Source organism: Saccopteryx leptura, chromosome 1 (genome assembly GCF_036850995.1).
Source record: "Saccopteryx leptura isolate mSacLep1 chromosome 1, mSacLep1_pri_phased_curated, whole genome shotgun sequence".
Taxonomy (NCBI): domain Eukaryota; kingdom Metazoa; phylum Chordata; class Mammalia; order Chiroptera; family Emballonuridae; genus Saccopteryx; species Saccopteryx leptura.
In genome coordinates, this window is record NC_089503.1 from 302768453 (window position 1) to 302780862 (window position 12410).

At 40.4% G+C, this 12410-nt stretch overlaps 1 protein-coding gene across 4 annotated transcripts in view; it reads right to left on the reverse strand.

Annotated features, from left to right (window-relative positions):
- ANO2 (anoctamin 2) overlaps window positions 1–12410 on the reverse strand; it is a 345301-nt gene that overhangs the window by 170315 nt on the left and 162576 nt on the right. For all 4 annotated transcript variants that reach the window (XM_066357508.1, XM_066357518.1, XM_066357527.1 and 1 more), the window contains one exon: window positions 4104–4238. In XM_066357508.1, coding sequence (XP_066213605.1) covers window positions 4104–4238 — 135 coding nt within the window. The remainder of the gene's footprint in view (window positions 1–4103; window positions 4239–12410) is intronic.

Here is a 12410-nt window from a genome sequence, read left to right on the forward strand (position 1 = left end):
GGATTAATAACCTCAGCCTAATAAGAATTATCATGAACATAAATTGGGATTAGGGAAAATTAAATAATAAGGTAAATTCTTCCTTATTTAGGAAGTAGATTTGAAATTTCATTCATTCATTCGGTGATTAGCTGGATCCAATACATTTGTCTCATGTGAGTCCTTGTAAATAAGAACCAAGGAACTAGCAGCCCTAACTGACCTCCCAATATGTCTCCATGCCACATGTTGATAGGAAATGAATGAACTTATCATTCTGGTGTGTACTGCTCCTCCTGGGGAATGGGCGGACAGTTCAGTTCATGGTTTGGGAAAAAGAGGTGGAGAGCTTGAGATTTTATGAAAATGCAGCATGGCTATTCTTGCATAGCAGAATAGAAACAGTGATGGGGAATTGGGGGGGGGGGGGATGTCCTACGTTGAAAACCGCAACTGGGCTTTCTCTGGAAAGAGGCAGCAGAGGGCGCTACAGAGCACAGCTGGCAAGTGGGAGGCCACTGCTGGGGGAGTAAGCTGGTGCCCTGTGTGCTCAACAAGCTTAGGTTTCACCCAGAAGTCAGAGGGATGTGCGGATCTAGCTTTCCTTCATTAAGAAGCTGAAGGGTTTTACTGAGGGCTGTCACTGACTGTCAAGCCCCAGCTTTCAGGCTGGTTTTCAATGAGCTGTTAGTCCGAGGCAGGGAAAGGCCCCCTGTGTGAGAGAATGGAAACTCTAGGTCTCTGAGGATAAATCCTTCTCTGAGGATAAATCCTACTCCCTTCACTGGCTCGCTGCTAAGCTCTCCACTGGCAAGTGTCAATAGCAGTGACTCATTCACATCAACAGTATTAAATAGTAATATCTTATTAATAAGTTCAGCCGTGCTAGTTTCACCTGGGCATGTTCTCATTGTTCACTGGAGAACCAGGTTTATTTAAAGTCTTCTGGATCAGCTAAGCGTTTGCTACATAGTTGAAAAGGAGTTGTTACTTTCAAAGGGGAGAGTACCCACTTGGAAAACAAATTCACACAGAAAATTACTGGGCTGCACAAATTCTAATAAAGTGTGGTGCTTTCAGCCTTGCCTGAGAACATTTGAGTTCTCAATGCTGCCCTTCAAGCATGTGTGTTAGGGACTTTGTTGTTCAAGGGGTTTTTTTACACATTGATTGGGGGAGGGTAAGTCCTAGTCAGCCTACTCCTAACCAAATCCAGTCAGTACTAAAAGGCCAGGAATGAAAAAATATTAGCAGCCAATGTGGTGCAAAGCAGTTTGCAACCTAGGTGCAAATGTAAATCACTGGTTTTAGAATCACAGTCAACCATCAATCACTTGTGCAAAATGGCAGCCACGGCAGCATGGATACTCCCCACAACATTTAAATGGGGTGTCAGAAGTCTTTATTTATTTATTTATTTATTTTTTGTATTTTTCTGAAGCTGGAAACGGGGAGAGACAGTCAGACAGACTCCCGCATGCGCCCGACCGGGATCCACCCGGCACGCCCACCAGGGGCGACGCTCTGCCCACCAGGGGGCGATGCTCTGCCCATCCTGGGCATCGCCATGTTGCGACCAGAGCCACTCTAGCGCCTGAGGCAGAGGCCACAGAGCCATCCCCAGCGCCCGGGCCATCTTTGCTCCAATGGAGCCTTGGCTGCGGGAAGGGAAGAGAGAGACAGAGAGGAAAGAGGGGGGGTGGGAGGGTGGAGAAGCAAATGGGAGCTTCTCCTATGTGCCCTGGCCGGGAATCGAACCCAGGTACCCCGCACGCCAGGCCAACGCTCTACCGCTGAGCCAACCGGCCAGGGGGTCAGAAGTCTTTTAATGTACCAAGTTGGGTTGTTTTGTTGTTGCTTTTGATTCAAGCAATTTGAACAGAATTCTGGAGAAATTCTGCCTCAGGATGACACGAAAACCACTCTGTGTTCTAAGACAGGCTGCCTCTAGATAGCTGAAAGGTGAGGGAAGCTCACCTAGAACTGAAATCATCTACATTATTCACTAGCTGCATAAGCCACAGACTTCTAGTTAGACTTAACTGTGGCTATAAATCTAATAGTGCAGTTCTTCAATCTGTCATTTTCTTTAGAAAGCATAGGCTGATAAAAAAAAAACGGGGGAAAAAAAAACAAGGTAGTGGTTTTCTTAATGAATGACTCATTGCCCACAAGTTAGGTGAGACAGAGCTGTGTTAGCTGAAAGAGAGAAGGTGTAATGAGGCAATGATTCCGGAAATTCAGACAGAACATCTGTTATTAAGGTTCAGAACTAAAGTAACCTATTTTTTTCAATATGGTTTAGATTAATCAGCCTTTTTTTTTTAATGCCCCAGTCTTTCTTACCCATGTAAGCAAATGCCTAACAAATGGAACCAATCCTTTGGTAAGCAGAAGAAAGTTCTATAGATGTATCATGCACATATGGAATTATTACTTACAAATGATACTTGTATCTCACATATCAAAGTTATCGGCAATAAAGGGTACCATTTCAAGTTCCACGTAATGTAAATCTTCTGGTTTTGATATTGTAGTTACATAAGCTACAATCATTGGGGTAAGCTGGGTAAAGGGGACATTGTCACATTGCACACTTCAGTTCTATCCTTGCAACTCCCTCTAGAATGTTTTCAAATCAAAAAGGTTTTTAAAAGTGATACATAGGTAGTAATTTCCAACCTTAATGCCAAAATTAAAAACCTCAAAAATAATTCCAGGAATACTGCAAGTTTTTAATAATGTTTAGGAGCAGCTGACAGACACAGAGCCTAAAAGAGTGTGAATTTGTTTAGATTCAGTATTGGCATTTGGAGAGCGTTCCTTTGTTGATAGGAGTGAAATCTGGTGAGTTTTTATCAGGCCCGCACAGGTTGGACCTTTGGTGGATATACAATTATGATTCATGAGTAGATCTTTAAGACATTCTTCATAATATGATTAATTTTTTTCTATCATATACACCTTGATTTGCCACATCCTACCCTCAGTCTGAAAAAGTGACAACAAAAATTTTAATTTATAATAGTCGATTTCAAACTGTTTAGGCTACGATGTACAGTTTGAAAAAGATTTTTATATCATATTCCAGTAGGAAAGTACATACATGCCTGACCTGTGGTAGAGCAGTGGATAAAAGCATTGTCCTGGAAAGTTGAGGTCACCAGTTTGAATCCCTGGGCCTGGTCATATGGGAGTTGATGCTTTCTGCTCCTCCCCCTGTTCTTTCTCTCTCTGTGTCTCTCTCTCCTCTCTCTCTCTAAAAATTAATAAATAAAATCTAAAAAAAATTATATATAAAAAAGAAAATACATACATACCATCTTCCCATAAACATACTCATATATCTAAATAAAATCTCATGCAACCACACGTATACTTCCTTCTTGTGACGAATACTGATATTATATTTCATTCTGTTCTCTCCTATCTTATTCGAGTTCACTTACAAGATAATCATTAAATTAATCCCATAATTCACTATACGACCCATAGTTTTTAAAACATCACACACTCTGACAGGCAATACGATAATAATCATATTTTATATGCCTATACATCTGCACATATATAGGCGCGTGTGACTCTACATAGATGTACGTCTTTGCAGCATGTATGTACCGTAGTCATTTTCAGCTGCAGTGGTCACTGTCATATGTATTTCCACACAGGCACAAGTTCTAAGTCCTGATGTAAGCCCCACCCACTCTACCGGCATTGGTTCTTTAAGCACAGTACGGGGATTTCCAGTTTCAATCAACCTGAGGTCTGGCTCTCTAGGGATCGCAACTGGGCAAAGGAAATGTGGAAGCTGTGTTTTCTGAGAATTCATAAGACATGGCCAGGTAAAGGTCCAAGGCTGCTGGGGGGGAGATGAGCTCCCTGGAAGACCTCACACACTACTGGAAAAAGCCAAGATTTGGAGCAGTGGAAAGCAACAGAGGTCACATCTCAACCCAAACAATTAGTTGTTGAAGTTGGACAAGTTATGTGACCTCACTTATCATCAATTTCTCCCTGTTAGGTGAAAATAATACCTATCGTTAATAAAGAGTTCATAACTAACATGGAACTCCAAACTACGTAACATGGTAAGTGAGGCTTTTTCTTTAACTCTGTCTTACCTGGGAATATCTTCTTCGATGGTTGCACATCCGTAAAGAAACACAATCACCCCAATTACAGAAGATGGGATGAGGAACGCTGTATATAATCCCAGCCAAGCAAAATACAGTCCGATTTTTTCTCCAAAATACTTTCTAGAAAAGAAAAGAAAACGCATACTAAGAACATTATATATGTACTTTCCTCAACTCTGTCGGTTCTAAACCTGACGATGGGTCAGCATAAATAAAAAATGATGGACGTTACACGAGGAAAGGGGGACTTCAGCACAAGGACTGGTCTTTCTGAAATGAATGACATTCCATTGGAATAACACATACACACCTGCCCTGGCTGCCCACGTGAAATTGTTATGAGAAGGACCAGCCCTAACAGCAAACTCAAAATATTCCATAAATTCTGGCATCTTCACCAGACTAACATGAATAACAACACATCATCTTGTCACGAGTGCCATACTTCCTAGCCCACAGACAAACACACCTTTTGGAACTAGCTTATTTAAACAAAACCCATAAATTATATACTCTAGGATATATACTTATGTACATAAAACAGCAAACATACACACAGAAAAATGGCTAGAATAAATTTGATAAAACAGTAAGAATGGTTTCTCCAGCTGAGGAAATGAGTGGTTTTTATTTCTTCTTCTTTTTTTAATCTTTCTGTATTTTTAATTCCCTTACAATTTTTTTTCTGGCTACTTTTTATTTTATTTTTAAAAAATTTTTTTAATTAATTTTAATGGGGTGACACTGATAAATCAGGGTACATATGTTCAGAAAAAACATCTCTAGGTTATTTTGACATTTGATTATGATGCATTCCCATCACCCAAAGTCCAGTTGTCTTCTGTCACTGGTTTTCTTTGCGCCCTTTCCCTCCCCCAAACCCCTCCCTCTCCTCCCCCCCACCCCGTAACCCCCACACTCTTGTCCATGTCTCTGAGTCTCATTTTTATGTCCCCCCCTATGTATGGAATCATATAGTTCTTAGTTTTTTCAGATTTACTTATTTCGCTCAGTATAATGTTATCAAGGTCCATCCATGTTGTTGTAAAGGATCCAATGTCATCATTTCTTATGGCTGAGTAGTATTCTATAGTATATATGTACCAAAGCTTTTTAATCCACTCGTCCACTGACGGACACTTGGGTTGTTTCCAGATCTTCGCTATTGTGAACAATGCTGCCATAAACATGGGGGTGCATTTCTTCTTTTCAAACAGTGCTATGGTGTTCTTGGGGTATATTCCTAAAAATGGTACAGCTGGGTCAAAAGGCAGTTCAATTTTCAATTTTTTGAGGAATCTCCATACTGTTTTCCACAGTGGCTGCACCAGTCTGCATTCTCCCCAGCAGTGCAGGAGGGTTCCCTTTTCTCCACATCCTCACCAGCACTTATTCTGTGTTGTTTTGTTAATGAACACCATTCTGACTGATATGAGATGATATCTCATTGTGGTTTTAATTTGCATTTCTCTAATGATTAGTGATGTTGAGCATTTTTTCATATGCCTACTGGCCATCTGTATGTCCTCTTTGAGGAAGTGTCTATTCATTTCTTTTGCCCATTTTTTGATTGGATTGTTTGTCTTCCTGGTATTGAGCTTTACAAGTTCTTTATAAATTTTGGTTATTAACCTCTTATCAGACGTATTGTAAAATATATTCTCCCATTGTGTAGTTTGTCTTTTTATTCTGTTCTTATTGTATTTAGCTGTGCAGAAGCTTTTTAGTTTGATATAGTCCCATTTGTTTATCCTGTCTTTTATTTCACTTGCCCATGGAGATAAATCAGCAAATATAAATATATTGCTGTGAGAGATGTCAGAGAGCTTACTGCCTATGTTTTCTTCTAAGATGCTTATGGTTTTATGGCTTACATTTAAGTCTTTTATCCATTTTGAGTTTATTTTTGTGAATGGTGTAAGTTGGTGGTCTAGTTTCATTTTTTTGCAGGTCGCTGCCCAATTTTCCCAACACCACTTGTTGAAGAGGCTGTCTTTACTCCAATGTATGCTCTTACCTCCTTTGTCAAATAGCAGTTGTCCATAAAAGTGTGGGTTTATTTCTGGGTTCTCAGTTCTGTTCCATTGATCTATATGCCGATTCTTATGCCAGTACCAGGCTGTTTTGGGTACAATGGCCTTGTAGTATAACTTGATATCCAGAAGTGTGATACCTCCCACTTTATTCTTCCTTTTCAAGATTGCTGAGGCTATTTGTGTTCTCTTTTGGTTCCATATAAATTTTTGGAATATGTGTTCTATATCTTTGAAGTATGTCGTTGGTATTTTAATTGGTATTGCATTGAATTTATAAATTGCTTTGGGTAATATACACATTTTAATGATGTTTCTTCTTCCTAACCATGAGCATGGTATATGCTTCCACTTGTTAGTATCTTCCCTGATTTCTTTTATCAATGTTTTATAATTTTCCGAGTACAAGTCTTTAGTCTCCCTGGTTAAATTTATTCCTAGGTACTTTATTTTTTGGTTGCAATGATGAAGGGGATTGCTCTCTTAATTTCTCTTTCTGACAGTTCATTGTTAGTGTATAAAAATGCCTCTGATTTCTGAGTATTAATTTTATATCCTGCCACCTTGCTGAATTCATTTATCAGGTCCAGTAGTTCTTTGACTGAGACTTTAGGGTTTTCTATATATAATATCATATCATCTGAAAATAATGATAGTTTTACTTCTTCTTTTCCAATTTGGATGTGTTTTATTTCTTTTTCTTGTCTGATTGCTGTGGCTAGGACTTCCAGAACTATGTTGAATAAGAGTGGTGAAAGGGGGCACCCCTGCCTTGTTCCTGATCTTAAGGGGATTGCTTTTAATTTTTACCCATTGAGTATGATGTTGGCTGTGGGTTTGTCATAGATGGCCTTTATCATGTTGAGGTATGTTCCCTGTATTCCCACTTTGCTGAGAGTTTTGATCATGAATGGGTACTGGATTTTATCAAATGCTTTTTCTGTATCTATTGAAATTATCATGTGGTTTTTCTCCTTCCTTTTGTTTATGTGATGAATCACATTAATTGATTTGCAAATATTGTACCAGACTTGCCTCCCAAGAATAAATCCTACTTGATCATGGTGTATGATTTTTTTTCATATATTGCTGGATCTGGTTGGCTAATATTTTGTTGAGGATTTTAGCATCTAAATTCATCAAGGATATTGGCCTATAATTTTCTTTCTTTGTGTTGTCTTTGCCTGGTTTTGGAATCAAAATTATACTCGCCTCATAAAAGGAGCTTGGAAGTCTTCCTTCCTCTTGAATTTTTTGAAATAGCTTGAGAAGGATAGGAGTTAGTTCTTCTTTGAATATTTGGTAGAATTCATTTGTGAAGCCATCAGGCCCAGGACTTTTCTTTTTTGGGAGTTTTTTGATAACTGTTTCAATTTCATTTGTTTTAATTCATCTGTTTAGGTTTTCTGATTCTTCCAGATTAATTTTTGGAAGATTATATATTTCAAGGAATTTGTCCATTTCATCTAGGTTGTCTAGTTTTTTGGCGTACAGTTCTTCATAGTATTTTCTTACAATATATTCTATTTCTGTTGTGTCAGTTGTTATTTCTCCACTCTCATTTCTAATTTTATTTATTTGAGTCCTCCCTCTTTTTTTCTTGGTGAGTCTGGTTAAAGGTTCATCAATCTTGTTTACCTTTTCAAATAACCAGGTCCTGGTTTTATTGAACCTCTGTATTGTTTCTTTAGCCTCTATGTCATTTATTTCCACTCTGATCTTTATTATTTCCTTCCTCCTATTACCTCTGGGCTTTACTTGCTGTTCTTTTTCTAGTTCTTTTAGATGCAGGGTCAATTTGTTTATTTGAGCTTTTTCTAGCTTCTTAAGGCATTCCTGTAATGCTATGAACTTTCTTCTCAGGACTGCTTTTGCTGTATCCCATAAATTTTGAATTGATGTGTGCTCATTATCATTTGTTTCTAGGAATTCTTTTATTTCTTCTTTGATCTCATGTTAACCCATTCGTTATTTAATAACATACTATTTAGTTTCCAAGTGGTTGAGTATTTTTCAGCTTTTCTGTTGTGGTTGATTTCTAGTTTCATGCCACTGTGATCAGGGAAAGTGCTCGATATGATTTCAATCTTCTTAAATTTGTTGAGACACTTTTGTGCCCTAACATGTGGTCTATCCTAGAGAATGTACCATGAGCACTTGAAAAGAATGTATATTCTGCTGCTTTAGGGTGAAAGGTTCTGAAGATATCTATTAAATCAAGTTGATCTAGTATGTCCTTTAAGTCTGCTGTTTCTTTGTTAATTTTCTTTCTTGGGAATCTATCTAGTGATGTTAGTGGGGTACTGAAATTCCCTACTATTATAGTATTGCTGTTGATCTCACCCTTTAAATCCATCAAAGTCTGCTTTATATATTTAGATACTCCTATATTAGGTGAGTAGATATTTATAATGGTTATATCTTCCTGTTGTATTGCTCCCTTTATCATAATGTAGTGACCTTCTTTATCTCTTACTATAGCTTTTGTTTTAAAGTCCATTTTGTCTGATATAAGTATTGCTACCCCAGCTTTTTTTTCATTTCCATTTGAGTGAAATATTTTTTCCATCCTTTTATCTTCAGTTATGTGCATCTTTTGTTTTAAGGTGTGTCTCTTGCTGGATAAGTAGTCTTGGTTGTAGGCTCTTGTTCTGCATTACTTTGAATATTTCTTGCCATTCCCTTCTGGTCTCAAGTGTTTCTGTTCAGAAGTTGGAAGTCATCCTTATGGGGGTTCCTTTGTAGGTGATAGTCTTTTTTTCTCTAACAGCTTTTAATATTTTCTCTTTATCACTTAGCTTTGGTATTTTAATTATGATGTGTCTTGGTGTAGATTTCTTTGAGTTTCTCTTTAATGGAGTTCTCTGTGCTTCCTGAACTTGTGAGACGTTTTCCTGCCTTAATTGAGGGAAGTTTTCAGCTATGATATGATTGAACAAAGTCTCTATCCCTTGTTCTTTCTCTTCTTCTTCAGGAACCCCTATGATGTGGATGTTATTTCTCTTCATGTTGTCACAGAGCTCTCTTAGAGTTTCCTCAGACTTTTTGAGTCTCTTTTTGTTTTTTCTGCTCTGCTTTCGTGCCTTCATTTATCTTGTCCTCTAACTCACTGATTCGATTCTCAGCTTTGTTTATCCTGCTTTTAATTCCTTCCATTGTGTTCTTCATTTCTGATATTGTATTTGTCATTTCTGACTGATTCTTTTTTATTATTTCAATGTCCTTTTTTATATTTGCTATCTCTTTATTTAGGTGTTCATAATGACCATCTATTATTGTTCTAATATCTTTGAGCATCCTAACAATCGTTATTTTAAACTCTGTATCTTGTAATTTGGTTATATCTTACTCATTCAGGTCCTTTTCTGGGGATTTCTCTTGATTCATTTGTGTTGCATTTCTCTGCCTTCTCATTTTGTCTGTGTAAAAGAGGGTTTTGGCCACTGGAGTCCACTGGGTGGGGCCTGTGTGTTCCCTTGGTGTGGTCTGTCTGCAGGCCCTCCACCCCCTCTGCTGTTGCTGCCTCGGACATTCAGGTATGGGCGTTGCCGGTGCCTGGCCACTGGGGAAGTTGCTGTGGTTTCTGCCTCTCCTTCATTGGAGTGGCTGTGATCATGTGCTTGGGTGTACAAGCCTCGGTGGCCATGGCCTTCACCCTGTCCCCATTGGTGGTGTCATGCTCGGCCCTGAGGGCAGAAGTGAACACCTTTGCTCAGCTGCGGGTCTCCACCTGATTCTGGGCTTCCGCCCCACCCCTGCAAGAGGAACCCACTTGTGGGACAGCTGCAAGCCTTGGCTCCACAGGCCAGGCAGGACTGCATGCCCACGCTTAGTAGTGGGACTCCGCCTGTTCTGGGCTTTTGGCTCCACCCCTGTAGGAGGAGCTGGCTCCCAAGTCAGGCCACAAACCTCGCTCCTGCGCCCTTGCTGAAGGGTTCCTGCCCCCCCCCCCGCAGGCTGGATTGCAGGTGGCCCGCAGCTGGGCTTGACCACTTTTGCACATCCCCTCCTCCCCAGCCAGCAAGACTGAGCTCACACCTGGGCCTCAGTGGTGGCCAGCCGGCTTCCACCCTTGCCAACAGAACCGCGCTTCCACGTCCCGCCGCCGCCTGCCCTCAGGCGAGCCCTCAGCCATGTGGGTGGAGGCGCTGCAGCTCAGACCCTATGACTCACTACTGTAGTCCCAAAAGCTCCCTCCTTCTAAGAGACTCTGATCTAAGTGCCGCACAAGAGCTTGTTTGGCTGCTCTCCTGCTTCCCTTTGCTGGCATTGCTGTTTCCAGGGGAAATGTTCACTTCAGATTTGGGGAGGGACTCGTCCCAGAGGTTAGGATGGCTGTCTCTCAAAATGTTTCTCCCTGTGCCTCATAGATTACACTCTCTTCCTGCTACTCCGGTCCACTCCTCTCTCCCCATCCCCCGGAGCCCGGGTGAGTGGTTGTGAGAGAGGTTTTCTGCTAGGTCCCTTTAAGAAGAATCCTGGGTCTGAAAATCAGTCTTTCTCACAAACAGTATCCTGTCTTGTTTCCAGCTAAATACTGTCTATACGCCTCTTCTAGACTCTGGGGCTGCAGACTGGGGCTTTGTTCCTGGGACTCAAGACCCACCCTTCTCGGCTAAACTCACTTCCTACCACGCGAGTCTCTCTTGGCTGCCGTTCACTCCGGGGAGCTGGGCAGCCCTCTCCACATTTACGCTTTTCCTACCAGTCTCAGTGTTGCTTCTTCAGTGTTCTTTGGTTGAAGAGTCCTCTTAATTTAGTCCAAAGTTGGTTTTTCCATATGATGGTTCTTAAAATTAGTTTGTAATCCACTTTGGTTCTTGGAGGTAGAAGTTGGTATGTCTGCCTACTCCATCACCATCTTGTCTTCCTTACAATTTTTTTAAAACATGATTCATTTTAAAAAGAAAGTTTACCAGGCCCTGTCTTTTTTTTTTTTTTTTTATCCCCAGCTCAGACAGTTAAATTTATCACACTAAGCTCTAAAAGGGTTTTTTTCCTTCAATAAATGTTGGTCGCATTCACCTGCTGAGAAAAAGACAAGTTACAGAGGAGTGGTGTGTGTTATTTCTCAGGAGCCGCTGACACATTCAGGAGGGAGACGGGGGCTCAGCCGACTCTTTGATGGAAGCACTAGAATGAGGAGTACAGTGAACATCCCTTTATCCACTTCTAAAGGGGCTGTGCCCAGTAAGGATGCAGACAACTGCAAGAAAATGTAGCTTCCGCCCAACAACAAGAGCAATCTGGATCATCTGTGACATCAAAACTTGTCTTGAACCCATCAGACAGGTGAGGTTGCAAGGGAAGCAGGTGAACTAAAATTTAAAAGAAGAGAGAGAACTCCTCCCAGGAAAGATGAGACACACAGTTTTCCATTTGGCAGAGCAGGGGAGGAAAAAATAGTCACCCCATAAGAGTGAGTAAGAAGATAGAGAAAAATATTAATTTCTGAAAAACTGAGTGTAAGTTAGCATGACTCCAGACACAAAAAGAGTTTGTGCTCATGCATAAGATCCTATTCAACGACCACCACCTGGCATTCACTAGGATAATGGGCAAGGTAGGAAAATGAAGAGAGCCCCTTTAGTTCCACACAGCCATGAAAGCCCACCCATCTCCCAGTCAAAGCAAAAGCATTAATCCCTGAGTAACAAGATTAGCAGTCTCCTGCTTAGGGAGGGGCAGGTGGGACACCCTTCTATGGGAAAGGACTGCTGAGAGCTGAGGGAACAATGACAACCAAATAGCCCTCCATGGCCAACACGAAGTATATGGTAATATCATCTCACTGCTGAAGGAATCTGAAATCTATGATACAGTGAAGATGGCTCTAGCAATGACAAAATCCAAGCCTAGCTCATCCTTGACTACACTGACTCCACCCTGCCTCACTAACAGCCTGACAGGAGAGACATAAGCACATTTCCAAGAATAAATACCATTGACCTCAGTTTCTACAGCTCTTTCATACACAATGTTCAGAATTCAATAAAAAAATCTTGGGACTCATAAAAACATAACAAATTCATTTTTATTGTCAAGAAATAAGGAAATCAACAAAGCCAAAGTTGATCTAGATGCCAGAGTTATCAGACAGAAACTAAATAGTTAAAATTAATACGTTAACCCTTTGAGTAGTATGAATGTTCAGGTATGTCCTCACTCAAAGGGTTAACAAAAAACTCACTACTCAAAGGGTTAAGGAAGAATTTTATGCAAAGATGGGCAACATGAGAAAGTTGAGAATTCATAGAGA